Consider the following 16,682-nt stretch of genomic DNA (forward strand, 5'->3'; position numbering starts at 1 on the left):
AGCTCAGAAGCATTAATTACCAGTACATGGCCTAGTTTTTATCCTATGATTAGTGTTGTTTGAAGGGTTTGCTCGCCATTCTCTAGTCTTTTGTTTATTGAGCACATGTACCATTGACAAGTTCACATGTCTTCAATATACTCATTCCTGAATTGCCATCTTGATTCTGTTCAGACTCCTTTTGTCTTCTGTGGGATGTGGATAGAAACAGCAGAACAAGGGAAGTGAATCCTTGTAAACATCTGTACAAAATTATCGTGGGGTGCATTGTTGTTAGTTGCTGTCAAGTCATGTCTGACTCATGATGACCTTAGAGTGTAGCAGAAGGAAACATTGCCCAGTCCCGTGCCATCTTCATGATGCCTTTGGAGTCCATCGTTGTGGTCATTGTGTAGTGCCTTTCAGCCTAGGAGGCTCATCCCGTGCTATGTCATACAATATTCTCTTGCGATCCATAGGGTTTACATTAGCTCATTTTCTAAAGTTGATAGCCAGGTCTTTCTTCCTAGTCTGTCTTAGTCTAGAAGCTCCGCTGAAACCTTTTCACTATGGGTAATCCTGGGAGCTCTGGTAGCATAGTGCCTAAGGCACTTGACTGCAAACCAGAAGGCTGGTGGTTCAAACCCACCAGCCACTCCTTTGAAGGAAGACTGGGCAATCTACTTCCGTATTGATACTACCTCAGAAACCCAAGGAGGGGTCAATATGAGTCAGGTTTGACTCGACAGCAGTGTGTGTTTAAAAGCCATTAGTCTATATTGAGATGAGAGGCCACACCACACAGAATCATAAGGCATTATTAGTCTCTGATATCTGCACAGAAAACACAGGATTAGAAAATCTTAAAATTGAAGGTCATTTAAGATCACCCCTTTGTGACTAATAGACCATGTATGTGATCCTCAGCCTATGTGACCATGAGACCAGAAGAACTAGATGGTACCTGGCTACCACTGTCAACCACTTGGAGGAGGAAGGGTGCAGGAGATCCTGGATAGAATGGGAGAATAATGTGGAACAAAACTCAAAATCATTTTTTAAAAAAAGAGAGACTAGGTTTGGTGGTCTGATAGACCCTGGTGAGACCCCCGAGGCTATGGCCCCTAATTACCATTCAGGTCTGGAACTGAACTCACTTCTGTGGCTTCCAGCCAAACAACAGACAGGCTTATAGGGTGAACATTTACATCAGGTAGATATACTCCTTGGAGTGATCAATTGTGGGAGAACAGAAGGGCAGTGTTTGCACAGGGAGACAGCTCAGGGGGTGGGAGTGCTTGGGAGGGAAGGACTCAGGGAAGAGGTAGCTACAGGGAGGAAGTGGGAAGAGAGCTATTCCATTATGGGCAATTCCAGTCAGTGTCATGAGACAAAATGTGTATGAATTGCTATATGGAAAATGAATTTGCTCTGTAAATTTTCATCCAAATCACAATGAAAATTAAAACAAACACCTCTTTGTACTTTATCATAGACTCCAAGTGTCCAGCATGAACTCCTGCTCCCGACCTTTGAGATACACTCATCCCATTGCTTCCCCACAGTGTAGCTAACTATTCCTATATGTGCTCAGTCTTCAGCTCTTGTCATATAGTTTAGAACTCATTCTCCATTAAGGATCCTCTCTTGCAGTGTAAACTCCTAAAGCTTAAAAACAACCTGTCTCGCTGCTTTGACTTCTACAGCATTTATCATAGTATCTTGAGGAATTTATGTAAGAGACTGAGGTTGACATTGGAGGATACTCCGTTGGTCAGGTATCCTTTTGGGGTCTTTCCTGACTTGTGAGTTCTTCTGTATGTTTTGAAGGAGCTTTTATTATTTCTTCAAGATGAGAGTAAATGTTCTTTAGGCTTCACAGGCTGAAAGGAAGCAGCGCTTGTGCACTTAAGTCAGACCTTCCCTTTTGAACTTAATGAACGATGATGACGCTTGTCCTGCTTTGTGTCTTCTAGGTGATCATTTGAAGATCTGTCCCCAGGGTTATACCTGCTGCTCCCAAGAGATGGAGGAGAAGTACAGCCTGCAAAGTAAAGATGATTTCAAAAGTGTGGTCAACGAACAGTGCAATCATTTGCAAGCCATCTTTGCTTCCCGCTACAAGAAGTTTGATGGTGGGTATTGGAACGTTGGTCCAAGTGTGCATCGGTATTGGGTGTACTCTGAATTTTGTTTGATTCCTTTTATTCAAGTCATATTTAAGAGCTGACCGAATCTTCCTCAGGTAACTTTGTACAGTTGCTTTTCCAGAGCTCCTCTCTTCCCCCAGTGCTTGAGTTTTTGCCCAAGATGTTCTTGCTGACTCCCAGGGGCAAGTTAGCCCTGCAGCTTTATTGCTAGAAAGCTCCAGATGCACTAGACTCTGTATGGTAGGCATTATGGAAATATGGTCACAAGGAGCCAACAAATAGATTAAAGTAGTTTAATTTAAATGCTTTTATTTATTTTCTTGGGTGAACACGGAATAGTGTTGTTGACGCAAGTCACTAAAAAAAACATCTTCCTAATAAAAAGCAGACATCTGAAAACTGTCTTAGTCAAAATAACCATAGAGATTCTGCAGATGTTGGGCTTCAAATTAAATTTCAAAATGGATCCCCCAAAGACAACTAGAATTCCTAGAAGCTCTGTAGAACACAGATGGGATTAAGGCTTATCTCCTGAATTCCATACAGCAGTGGTCCACAGGTAACCCGGAGAGCCATTAGCATAATCGTCAGTAACCTGGGCACCATCCCCAGTCTCTTTTCAGCTGGAACTCTGGCCCAGTCTACTATCCACATAAAGCCACCACAGAACCCATTCTAGTCCCCTGTGCCAAACATGACTTCCCTTACACACACCTCCTTTTACTAGTGAAGGAATAGCCAATATGAGCCAAATGACAGTCACTTTTCCCACTCATTTTTGAAGCAATGTTACAGATAAAAGACTTTTAAAAAAAATAGAGTATGGGGTCCCAAACACCACAGTATTCTCCCCTCTAGTGCTGCTCACTCAGTTTGAAGATTGCTATGAAGTAGATTTAATTTGAATAGGAATGATTTCCTTTGTGCCTGTTTTAAAAGGCCATTCTAATTACATCGTACCTTTGAAGCATGCTTTTCTTGACATTATGTGTGGTGAAGAAGTACACGGCAAATTTTCTAGATGTGAAATGTCTTTGAGTATTTCTGCAAAGGGCTCGTTACCATGGTGAGAAGTTAGACTAAATTAGATTTGATATAGCTGATAAGGCAGTCCCTAGCTAAAGAACAGGTTGTGTTTCAAAAGTTGGCTTTGAGCTTCCTTATTTGAAACTCTTAAATGATAGAGTAAGTGTCAATTAGGTTCCCAGGCTAGACCACAAAAAGCATATTTAATGTAGAATGTAGTTGAACTAAAATATTGTCTATGGAGTATACCATTTAGCCTACCTAATTTTTTTTTTTCAAACACTTTTGTCTACAAAATCTGTTGTCTTAATTTCATCTTCTCCTTTCCTGAATGGAAGCAATCTGTATATCTCTATCTGTATATCCCCTCTCTCACACCATACATCTCTTCCTCATGCTATACATGACTGTTAATGCCATGTGAAAATGGGCTCTATTGGCAACATTCCTCATTGGACCACTTCTGTTTCTCTTGATCATTTAATGTAATCATCATCATCATCATCATCATTGAAAAGAATGATATTGTCTTGACTGTGGCATTTCTCATTTAAGACAATAGTTTAAGCATTTTTCTTTTACTTTGGGAACAAAAGAGTGAATCAAATGGTCAGCATTGAGAAATTGAGATGCTGATATTGAACACTTAGCACTTGGGGCTTCCAAATGGAATTTACAAGAAAAAGAAAAAATCCTACCTTTCAGAAATCCTGTTGGCAGCGTGATGCAGTAGAGATAAGCTGTTTCCAAGTTCTAAGGCCACCTCCTCCAAGGCACGCCCTTTCTTAATATGTCTCTTCCTAGTGTGTAGCCCCTAAACATTAAAGCCTTGGGGCCTGCTGGCTTAGCTCTTCTTTCTCCTCTTGCTCCCCATGGTTTTATAGCAGTACTCGTATGATTCCAGCATGTAATTTTTAAATAGCCATACAGAGAAACTTTATCAGTAAGTGTTCACATATGGCCCCCCAACAAAGGACAAGAAAAAAAAAAAAACACTTTCTCTTGCCATTCCTTACCAGGCTTCATATTCAACAAACATATTCACACACTGTCTTTATCAGTTTCTGAAGTTGTCTGGAAAAAATCATCATGAAACTCCAGTTTGTTCCTTCTGACTTCAAATTAAAATGTGGCAAGACGATAAAGTTAGTGCGTGTAGATGAACACTTTCTGAAAGGGTTGTAGCTGAAATGTGTTGGGTATGGAGATCAAAACAGAGCTGAGATGCATTGCATATTCCACACCAAACTACATTTTCTGAGACTATGAAATAATTTCGTGTTGTAAAATCTGAGTTGACTGGTATACAACAAATCAGAATAATCAAGTGGGTACTGTGTTTATTTATTGATTGATTCTTGAGGATGTTGATAAGGACATGTTGACACTCCTCAAAAGACCTAAATGTCCAGGAATATTGAGTGACGTGCTGTATGGTCTTTCTTTCTTTAAAAATATTTTATTGTATTTTTGATGAACGTATACACAGCAAAATGAGTTCCCATTCAACAGTTTCTACACATAATGTTTAGTGACAGAGGTGACATTCTTTGCATTGTGTCAACATTCTCATTATTTCTGTTCTAGTTGTTTCATTCCCAGTAACTTAATCTCACTGTCCCCCAATATAGGGTGTTTCTCAACTCTCAGAAACCCAAGAGTGGGTGCTTTGGTCAAAGAATTGATCAGACTGTTATAGAAGCCAGCTCCTAGGGCATCGACATAGATCGAAAAGAAGAAAGTGGTCAGAGTAACAGTATAGCAGCTGGGGAGCCAAGATGGGACAGCAAATCTGTACAAAGGTGGCTGAGGACAAATAGTGAGGAAATAGCTAAAGGGCATGTGGGTGCATACTGGGTCACAGCTTCAAAGGAGTGTCTTTTGCCTTTGCCAAAATGAAAGTATAAATTCAAAGTGGTGACCTTGAGCCCAGGCACCTTCCTGTGTCATCACAATTTTACTCATGTCTGTGAGATTTCGCTTCTTTCTAAGGCAGGAACAATTCACTTTTTTTAAAATTAAATTTTCAATACATCTAAGTTATTAAGTCCTACTAAAGAAGTTTACATGGGAGCTCTGGTGGCATAGTGCCTAAGGCGTTTGACTGCTACCCCAGATGGCTAGCAGTTCAAACCCACCAGCCACTCCTCAGAAGGAAGATGGGGCAATCTACTTCCATAGTGATACTGCCTCGGAAACCCAAGGGAGAGGTCGGTATGAATTGGAATCAACTCAACGGCAGTGAGTTTTTGTTTTTTTTTTTTCCAAGAAGTTTTGCCTTTCTCGACCAGAAATTATCCCATATAACCAATTTTCCATTATTTTGCTTCGACGAGCCCAGGTTGACGTTCTAGTTCCAGCTCTCGTATTGTGGAACAACCCGATTGAGGTGTTAAATCCGTTCTCTAGTGCCTTGATCTCCAAGTGCCTGTTGTTCTTATTGATGTAAAACTATATATAACATAGCACTTGCCCAACCAGGGACCTTTTTTTTTAATTGTGATTTGCTGAAAGTTTAAAGACTGAATTTGTTTTCCAGATAACAGTTCATACACATTTTGTGTCATTATATTGATTGCAATCTCCATTGTGTAACAGCTCTCTTCCCACTTCCTCCCTGCGGTTACCTTTTCCCTGTGTCCTTTCCTATGCTTTCCTGTTCTCTGATCTATAACAAGGACTCTTTTTGTTCTGCTTGTTTGATTTTCTATTGTTGAACAGCCAAAGAGACTCTACAAATCAGTTTATAAGTTATAAACCTTATATGCATGGTGTGTGTGTGTGTGTGTGTGTTTAGACCTTGGTAAAGTGAAGGAGAAAGTTACTTTGGTGATTACACACACACACCACTCACACTCAATTTTAGGCTTCACATATTTTAGATCTATTTTGAATTTAAAGATTGATCTCTTTATTTCTCTAGACTGTAATTTTCTTTATCCACTCTTTAACCTAGGATGTTCAGTACTAAAAATCTACCATCCTAGGCTTGGGGACCTCGAGCAGAGTGTGGCAGTGACAGAAGCCAGCTGCTCCCCCTCTTGGCCAGTTCTGGGATTTTAAAATTTAAAGTGGAACTGCTAATTAACATAGCTGAATCAGTTGTCTCATAAATATGCTAATGAGACCCTCAGCTCTTATATGGGGGCTTGGAACACATTACTCAGTGAAGGGAATAGAAATCGCAGATGTGGGACATAATCTGTGTTTTGGGACCTCAACATAAAGACCCACCCAAAGATGTTTGGCATTTTGTGAGAGACTGGTTGTTTTTAAAAGAACCAGAGTTAATCACACAACCCAAACAGGTTAAGAAGATTAGAGCTGCCATGTTAAATGTATTTCTGAATGACATAGTAGAACTGCATAGAGAAATTTTAATGCTAACTTACTCCCTTAATCAATGCTTGCTAGATACTTTGCATATTAAAAAAAAATCTTAAGGAAATACAAAGGTTTTCTAATGTTAGTCTTTAGTTTGTCATCTTAGGAGCAAATTTAGCAACTGTGGACAGGAGACAGAACAGACTGGATTGTCAGTCTGGCTGTGTAGTTAACCCACCGTGACCTGGGGCAATTAACTGGGTCTCAGTTTTCCCATCCGTAAAATGAGGGGGTTGAACTAGATGCTCTGTAAAGACCCTTTCAGTGCGCAGAATTCTGTGAATCTTCTGAACATGTGACTAGACCAGCTGCTTTAGTGAAAGGTCTTACACGACGTTAATTAGCCGCCTGTCCGGTCCCCTCCATTTTCCCCCTATCATTTCTTAACTCTCAGCTACTTTCACCGGGTCTTTGAAAACCCTCCCACGAGCCTGAAGCTTGTTAACTCACATAATAGTAGAAATTTTCTGAATTAGCTTAAAAGCACATAAAAGAATTAATTGTCGGTCTCATCTTGCCGCATAGGCCAAGTGTAAACCTGAGTGGCCACCCTGCCCTTCAGCCTGCAAGCCCCCTTGTTTCCTATCATTTCAGAGGCGGGGCATGCAGCACTCTGATCATTCAGGCTTAGCTGATTCTGTGTTTTAATCGCCGGTTGAAAAATTTCCATAGTTCGTACTGGCCATTACTTCATTAGGCCAGTAGGAAACCAGTGTGGCGGCTCAGTGAGTTGAAGGCATTAGAAATCATATGCCCATGAAAGTAATGACCTCAGTGGGAGTGAGCTGGCCACTCACCTTAAAAGACAAATACGTCCAATTAAGCTTCATGGCCATTAGCTAAGCTGAAATTTCTGGAATTTTCCTAACCCCTGACCTTAACTGTTTTTTAACTACGTGGATTTATTACTGTTCTTTGCGCAGCTATACTTACTTAGTAAAGACCTCCTGGGAGGTTTTCAGGTTAAACACCCTCCTCAAAGTAAATGTGTCATAGACGTATATAACATACTATAACGTACAGTTGCTTTTCAAGCCCTGCCTCATGGTTCATTCACTAAGAACAACATGCTATAATGCAACAAGCAACGCTTCAGGGCAGAGTAGCCCCAGCGTGGGGAGAAAGCCCTGCAAAGGCTGACAGGCTTTTCCAGATCGTTCTAATTGTCTTTGATTTAGTTGGAAAGGGCTGCTCCTCTTTTCCTTTACAATTCTATTTTCTCTCCCTTCCGTGTGAAAGGGGGGAAAATGCTGGGTCGTTTTGCTAATTCTTTGCTACTCTCTCTGTGAAACTTGATGAGAATGAGCCACTCACTGCCAGCTTACTGTAATCAAAGCAAGAGCCCAGACAAAACGCACACATTTCTCTATTGACAAAGGTTTTCTGCCTTTTGAGTTGTTATCTGAAGTGTGACCAATTGCGCCTCTAGTATTGGCTGTCTCCTCTCGGGTTGAAAACGCTGGTGCAGCTTCCCGGGAGCCTCAAGCACTTTCACTTTGGGCCTCTGCTACTTGCTTTGGCTTAAGAAGCCATGACATCAGCAAGCAGCAGCTGATCTGTTTGGAGGCAAGTAAATAAACGGAAGAGCTTGCCCTGAACTGCTTTTATCTACTTTGTTGGTTCTTGCACTTTGTGCCTGGGAGTGAATGTTGTTGTTCGCGTCCGGCCACCCCCTTCCATGTGTCTGTCTGTCCAGGCAAAGAAAAGGGCTTATTTGATCTAGCACTAACTCCAACTGATTGAGAGAGTTCCCCAGGCAGCCAGGCTTCAGCCCTTCCCTGTGTTTTGTCCCAGCCCATCTCCGTCACCCTCTCCCATCAAAGAATTTAGCAGAGCAATTGAAATCCTTAGACTAACTCTGACTCAAGCAGTGAGGGTGGTACGTTGGCCCACTCGTTCTGGAGGGTACTTGGGCAGAATGTGTCAAAAGTTTTGAATCCGCTCATGCCCTGTGATTCAGTAATCCCACATCTAGGAAAGAAAGTTCTCCATAAAGATTTAGATACAAGGATGTTCATCAGTATTATTTATAGTTGTGAAAAATTAGAAATAAACTTCCCTGTCACACAACAGAATGATTGCCGTGTAATCTGGCCATACGGTATCATATTAGGCCATCATTAAAAATGATATTTCTGCAGAATGTTTAACGATATAGGAAGTGTTAACCATATAATGTTCCATGAGAACATGGTATAAATGCAGCGTGATGCCAACTAGGTGACAAGATAACATTTTCATAGGATTAAAAAAACAGGAAATTCAATAAGTTGTTGGTATCTTTTGATGAGGGATTTTTTTTAGAAAAAAAGATGGTATGTTTTAAAAATTTAAAATTTAGGAACTCATTTGGTGATGTTTTAAAAACTAATATTGGATTTTTCCTAATTGTTGAAGTATTAACAATGCTCGTTGTAGACAGATTGGATAAAGTAAAAACAAAAAAAATATGTATTTATGCCTTTAGTGATTAAGGAAGGGTTAAAGGGGGAAATCAAGTCATTTTGAAAGCATGAAAGAATGTCATTTTTCTGATTATAAAATGCACTGAAAAATCTATGGGAACAGAATCAAGAAGCATATATGGAAAAATAACACCCTTGATCCCCACCACCCATTGTATTCACCTCATCTTTGTGCACATAAATGATACACGCACACACACACACACACACAGAGCAATCATACTGATTATGATACTTTGTGTCCGCTTTTTGCTCTTGACATTAGATCATGAGCAGAGACTCCATTAGGCAGTTGGTATATGAGGCCATATGGTGCCTTTCTAATTGATCCATGTAGAGTTTGGTGTATGGAACACTTGGAATGTTTGCTTCAGCCTCCTGGCTTACTCAGACATGTACTCAGTCTTCTCTAGGCATTTTTGAATGCCCAGAAAAGTGTGTGTGCCAAAGCGAATTGCCTAGCTGGTGCTGGGCATGCTTTCAGTTGAGATGGAACAGAGCCTAGCAAAAGGGACCAGACAGCACCAAGCCTGTGTTCCTGAACACGTTAGCAAGAGACTGGCCATGAGCGAGCGATAACACTGCATTTTCTCACTAGGAGCTTTAGCATTCAGAATTCATTAACTAAGAAAATTAACATGGGAAGAAAGACCTGGTCCTACTTTGGCAGGATCTCCTGGTACCCTTTTGATATGCTAACAGCCCCTAATAAGAGCTGCAGCTGGCAATTGGCCTGTCAGCCTAGGGGCAGTCCATTGATTTGCTATTAGTTGATGAACATTAGGGAGTACATGACCTTTTTAGTACCCCATACCCCAGCAGGCACTCTGGATCATGCCATGAAAGTACAAAATGCCTGTTAAAACTTACACGTACTTTGCCCCACTAGCAAGACGGGAGGAGATAATCATAAACTAATTTCAGTTTGCCAGTAAAATGCTTGCTTATTCTCTTTCTCTCTCTCTCTCTCTCTCTCTCTCTCTCTCTCTCTCTCTCTCTCTCTATATATATATATATATATATACACACACACAACACATTTGCAGATGCTCATATTATCTGTTTTTCACTAAATACTGGATCTTGGGGAAAAAATGGTGAGATCCAACTCTTAAATTTTCTCAACAGTTTCCAAAATATGATTTACAAGGAGGCTTCTTTCCTCGGGAATTTTGTTGACGTGGTCACTTAATGCTTGCATGCCACACCAGGGCTGTGAGATGCAGCATTTACTGTACCGTTCAAGAGGACATTCATTTTCATACAGTATGTAAAAGGCAGCTTCCCAGTGATATAAACACGAGATGGTAATTTATGACATGAAGCAAATGGACCACGTAGAAAGGCCGTCCAGTCTCTTCAGGTCAGGGGGGATTCCAGAATGCATTCTCCCTCATTAATCAATAGCCACTTGATTGTTTATAAAGCAGTAACTAATGGCATTTAATAGCAGAACCAGAGGCCCTTTGACCTGTTTCAAGAATTTTGAATGTTTATTTGATGCAAGAGCAGTGGCTGAGGATACATGTTCCACAAATACATGATGTTCTTCTGTCTTTAAAGACAGGATATTTATATAGAAAACTTTGTTATGGAAAAGTTTTGCCTTTGCACTCCGGCTTTTCCCATGTTAAATCAGTACTACTTACATTGCGAGTCATTAAATTGCCGAGCTGGACAGTACTTGTGATCCTCCCTCCACTCCCTCCAGCTCCCCCCTCCTACTGAGCTGATCTCTGGCAGAGCAGGTAGCATGCAAAAGAAAGAAGTGGAGGTAGGGGTGGGGGTTTTGACCTGCTGATGAATTCCTAATTTTCTTTCCCTGGAATTTTTGTCTGATCCTTTCCCTGATTCTTTGTATACATGTCAGATGAGCACAAAATTCTTCCAATATAATGCACGTCTGCCTCCAAGGGTTGAGATATCTCCATTCCCAATTTTTCACTCAGTGGTCACTCCCACCCCCAGAAGTGTTTAGGACATTTCATAGCCTTGGAAGCTAGTGCCATTAAGGATTTACTCAGTTTTAAAAGGCCTTGGATCATCTTAGCGGACCTCCAGCTTCTTTGCCTTCATTTCTATTTCCCAGATGGATACTACTTGACTCCACTGTTACTAGGTACCATCGCGTCAGCTCCCACTCACAGCAGCTGAAACACTGCCTGGTTCTCAACCATCCTCATGGCCATTGCTGTGTATGAGTCCATTGCTACAGCTGCCATGTCAGTCCATCCCATTAGGGCCTTCCTCTTTTGCGCTGACCCTCTACTTTACTAGGCATGATGGCCCTCTCCAGGAGTTGGTCCCTTCTGACAACAGGTTCAAAGTAAGTGGAGACAGAGTCTCACAGTCCTTACTTTGAAGGAGCATTCTGGCTGGCCTTCTTCCAAGACAGATTTGTTTGTTCTTCTGACAGTCCATGGGATATTTACTATTCTTTGTCAACACTGTAATTCAAATGCTTCAATTTCTAAATGGGAAAACATAAATTCACTTGCTAAAAAACCAATAGTCAATTCCCAAAACCAAACCCATTGTCACCGAGTCAATTCTGACCATGTAGGGCAGAGTAGAAGGGCCTCATAGGACTTCCAAGGCTATAATCTTTACAGAAGCAGATAGCCTAATCTTCCTCCTGCGGAGGCTGGTAAATTCAAACCACCACCCTTACAGATAGCAGCCAAGCGCTTACCTACTGTGCCACCAGTACCTTAACAGATTTTTAAAAATAGGCGACTTCTTGGGCCCTTCTCAGGGACCTGTGGACCTTGCCTGGGCCCCTCTCAGGGACCCATAAACCTCTCCTGGAGCACAGAATAAAAACTTCTCTTTAACCGCCCCCCCCAAAAAAAAAGATTTTTAAAAATAATTGTAGCTATAAAGAAACTCTAAGGACAACAGTGGGAGCTCTGGTAGCATAGTGGCTAAGGCACTTGACTGCTAACCAGAAGGCTGGCGGTTCAAATCCACCAGCCACTCCTCGGAAGGAAGATGGGGCAATCTACTTCCGTAGAGATACCACCTCGGAAACCCAAGGAGGGGTCACTATGAGTCGGGTCCGACGCCACAGCACATAACAACAACAACAACAAGGACAACAGTATCAGTTCATACATTGGTAATAAAAAAGCAAACCAAACCCTTTGCTGTCAATCCCAACTCATGGTGACCCCCTGTGTTGCAGACTAGAGCTCCATAGTATTTTCTTGGCTGTAATCTTTATGGAATGGAGCCCTGATGGCACAGTGGTTAAGCACTCAGCTGCTAACTGAAAGCTTAGCGATTTGAACCAGCCAGCTACTGCAGGCTGCTCTCATCAAGATTACAGCTACAGGTTGCTATGAGTCAGAATCTACCCTGCAGCACACAACAGTCTTTGTGCAAGCAGATCTCCAGGCCTTTCCTTTGCATCACTGCTGGGTAGGTTCAAAGCGCCAACCTTTATTTACATTAATAGTTTTGCACAAACTGTGCCACCTAGGGACCTAATAACCAAACCAAACAAACCCACTGCTGTTGAGTTGATTCTGACTCATAGTGACCTCCATTTGAGTTTCTAAGGCTGTAAATCTAGATTTACGGATTTGGTAAATTGCCTCGTCTTCCTCCCGTGGGGCAGCTGGTGGGTTTGAACCACCGGTCTTCTGGTTAGCAGCCAAATGCCTTACTGCACCACCAGAGCTCCTCTTAGGGTCCTAATAGGGTGGCAGTGTATTGAGCAGATATTATCCATACGAAGTGAGGAGTAGCTCCATTTATGGATGAGGCAACAGAGGCTCAGAGAGGCTAGGTCATTTTGCCTAGCCAAGGTCATATGGCTTATAAGTGAGAGATCCCATGCTTTTCCCACCATGCAGTACTGCTTCATCCTCATATTTGTAGCATGTGTTTCTTTACTCCTGATGTTAAGTGGCCATCCTTGAGGAGTAGCACGCACTTAGTCCTTAAAACATAGAGACTTAAGCCTCCCCACCGAAAATCGAAGGAGGAATAAACCATGATTATAGACACCTTATTTAAAATGCTGTAAACCCACTTCCTCATTGCCTTTTTTTCAAACACCAGTAAGTTCACTTGAAACAGAGTCCTCGAGGGGTCCTTTTCATGAAGGTAAGTGACTGCTGCAAGGGAGATCAAACTTCCGATTAAGTCGGCTTCTGATCCACGTGGAACTTGGGTCCCACTGCTCTTGGCGGGTTTGCTGTTAGCCAGTGCGCATCTTCTAATTGTTTCAGGCATAATGGTTATGGAGCAGGGGTGGATAACCCAAGAAGCAAGGTAGGCACAGTGCTTGCTTACTAATCTGTGGTGAACAATTGCATCTAGGCAGAGATGTGGTTAGAAAATATATAAACTGTTCACTATAGATTAGTAAGTAAGCCCATGCCTACCTTCCTTTCTGGGTACTCCATCCCTGTCAGGAATTAAAATTTTGGAAGAGGCTTTGATTCTGTAAGAAGGTTCTGGGAGGTTGGGAGAAAGATAGATGTCAGCCATATCTGGAAGCAGAATCTTTACTGTGATGGCAAAAATGTGAACTTGTTCGCTACAGATTAGTAAGTAAGCATAAGTAAGCCCGTGCTTACCTTGCTTCTTGGGTGATCCGCCCTTATTAGGGAAGGATGATTGCTGGCTGTCTTGGTCCCAGGCAGCTCTTCTTTAGCAGTTAAGATCTGACCCCAGAGCTGAGTTTGGAGAATGATGGTAAAAAAAAAAAAAAATGGAGATGAGAGTTGCTGTGATTAATGAAGTTGGTACTGAGGGTTGTGGAGTGGACTGGGTCCCAAATGTCTAACTGATGCTCCATTCCTCACTGTAGAAGGAAATGTCACAGGGAAAAGAGAGGGGAAGCAGGGTGTAAAAGAATTATGCAAGAACATATGAGAACTCCTAGCTTGATAAGAACAGATGCACGTGTTCTTTCCCCATTTTCCTCATAACCATTCCAATTACCACCAAGAAGACTCTGACTTGGGGGGACCCATTTATGTCAGAGTAGAACTGTGCTCCATAAGGTTGTCAATCGCTGAGTTTCATAGGAGTAGATTTCCAGGCCTTTCTTCCAAGGTAACTCAGGGAGAACTCGAACCACCAACCTTTCCATTTGGGCTACCCAGGGACTCGACTCCATTTTCCTAATAGCACATTATTATGCTTTGCTTGATATTATACCTAACTGATACAGACTAAGAATGTAAATTATGTCCACTATCCTGATGAACAGAAGGAAGACTGGGCAATCTACTTCTGTAGAGATACCGCCTCTGAAAAACCGAAGGAGGGGGTGCTGTGAGTCAGAAACAACTCAATGGCAGTGAGTTTGATTTTTTTTTTTGGTTATCCTTAAGAGAGCTGGACAATGAATAAGGAAGACTGAAGAAGAGTTGATGCTTTTGAATTGTGGTGTTGGTGAAGAGTACTGAAAGTACCATGGCCTGCCAGAAGAACTAACAAATCTGTCCTGGAAGAAGTGCAGCCAGAATGCTCCTTGGAAGCGAGAATGGCCAGACTTTGTCTCACCTACTTTGGTCATGTTGTCAGAAGGGACCATTCCCTGGATAGGGATCTCATGCTTGGTAAAGTGGAGGGCCAGCGTAAAAGGGGAAGGCCTTCAACAAGATGGATTGACACAGTGGCTACAATGATGGGCTCAGGTATAGCAAGGATTTTGGGGTTTGCGCTGGACCAGGCAGAGTTTCATTCATTTGTATGTAGGGTCGCTATGAGTTGTAGCTGACCTGGTAGTACCTAATAATAAAATCCTTATGAGAAGGAGCTCTGGTGGTATAGTGGCTAAAGCATTCGGCTGCTAACCAAAAGGTTGGTGGTTCAAACCCTCTACAGAAGAAAGATGAGGCAGTCTGCTTCTGCAAAGATTTACAGACTTGGAAACCCAGTGTGGGTTGCTATGAGTCAAATTGATTCAGTGGCCGTGAGTTTGATGTGGTTGGGTTTATCCTTATGAGGTCCTTTTGAAGCAAAAGCATATGTAGAATAGTTCCATTTAACAGGAAAATGAGGCCAGTAAGAATATGTCTAAGGAGAAATGAGTTTGGATTTTCTGGGTCCCTTGACTTTTGTTCTGTTGATCCCCACAGGTAAAATAGATGCATATTTTAATACTTACTATATGAAAAGGAGGATTAAAGGTTTTAGAGCTGCTTTGAAAGTCTTTGGTGCACTCACAAAATCAAGTGTGGACAGTCATGGTGTTGTTGTTATGTGCCGTTGAGTTGTCTCCAACTCATAGTGACCTTGTGTACAACAGAACGAAACATTACCCGATCCTGTGCCAGCCTCACGGTCCCTACTATACCTGAGCCCACTGTTGCAGCCACCATGTCAATCCGTCTTGTTGAGGGCTTTCCCCTCTTCCGTTGACCCTCCACTTTACCAAGCATGACATCCTTCTCCAGAGAATGGTCCCTCTCTTCTGACAACATGACCAAAATAGGTGTGACAAAGTTTGGCCATTCTCGCTTCCAAGGAGCATTTCGGGTGCCCTTCCTCCAGGACAGATCTGTTAGTTCTTTTAGCCATCCATGGTACTTTCAGCATTCTTCGCCAGCACCACAACTCAAAAGCATCAACTCTTCTTCGGTCTTCCTTGTTCATTGTCCAGCTCTTACATGCATATGAGGTGACGTACCATGGCTTGGGTTAGTCATGGTATAGTTAAAAAACAACAACAACAACAACAACAAAAAAAACAACACCTCATTGCCATCAAGTTGATTCCAAATCATAGTGATCCCTAGCAGGTTTCCAAGGCTATAAATCTTTACAGAAGCAGACTGCCTTATCTTTCTTCCACTGAGCAGCTAGTGGTTTTGAACCACCAACCTTTAGGTTAGCAGCCAAATACCTTAACCACTATATCACCAGAGCTCTTTTTAATGGTATAAAAAACAAAAACCAAACTCACTGCCATTGAGTCAATTCAGACTCCTAGCAACACCCTTTGAGTTTCCGAGGCAGTAAATCTTTACAGAAGTAGTAGCTGGTGATTTTGAACTGCCAACCTTCCGGTTTGCAGTCAAATGCATTAGGCACTATGCCACCAGAGCTCCTTTTTGATAGTATAGTAAAGGTGAATTTACTGGGGGAAAATTTGCCTTTCCAGAAATTTTCATTACAGTGTGATTGGGCAAATAGGTTAAGATACATGGTAGATAGAACTCTGTGTTTTGATTTGAGCCCATAATAGCTATTCAGTTCATACTGGTCAAATTGCATTGCCATTTGGAGAGATTTAATTGTCTGGTTTTAACTTGTTATATCAGTTTTATAGAATTTCTCAAGTATTTATTAACCACATTCCCACCCAGATAGTCTGTATTTGCAACTTATATGGCCACACTAAAGAGTCTTTTAAAATGTGACAGAAAGGAAATAAATTTTCTGAATGATCAAATGAATTAGAATTCCATATGTATACTGTATTTCACACAAATGACACATGTATTATATGGTTTTCCCAGACATTGCACTCCCTCAAGTTAGTTTCCTATGTAAATTATATGCATAGGCACTTTATTTATCTGGGTGCGTTATATGGGAAAACATAGCATATAGCACCAGACTACTCTGTTAAAGTATACACTAGTATAAACACAGGGAGCTCTGGTAGCATAGTGGCTAAGACACTTGCCTGCTAACCAGACGGCTGGCGGTTCAA

The 16,682-nt window shown here is 41.7% G+C and overlaps 1 protein-coding gene across 1 annotated transcript in view; it reads left to right on the top strand.

Moving 5' to 3' along the window:
* GPC4 (glypican 4) overlaps positions 1 to 16,682 on the top strand; it is a 143,964-nt gene that overhangs the window by 91,067 nt on the left and 36,215 nt on the right. Inside the window, exon 2 of the mRNA XM_007950745.1 lies at positions 1,956 to 2,114. Coding sequence (XP_007948936.1) covers positions 1,956 to 2,114 — 159 coding nt within the window. The remainder of the gene's footprint in view (positions 1 to 1,955; positions 2,115 to 16,682) is intronic.

This window comes from Orycteropus afer, unplaced genomic scaffold (assembly GCF_000298275.1).
Source record: "Orycteropus afer afer isolate SDZICR_OR568_19922 unplaced genomic scaffold, OryAfe1.0 scaffold00287, whole genome shotgun sequence".
NCBI lineage: Eukaryota > Metazoa > Chordata > Mammalia > Tubulidentata > Orycteropodidae > Orycteropus > Orycteropus afer.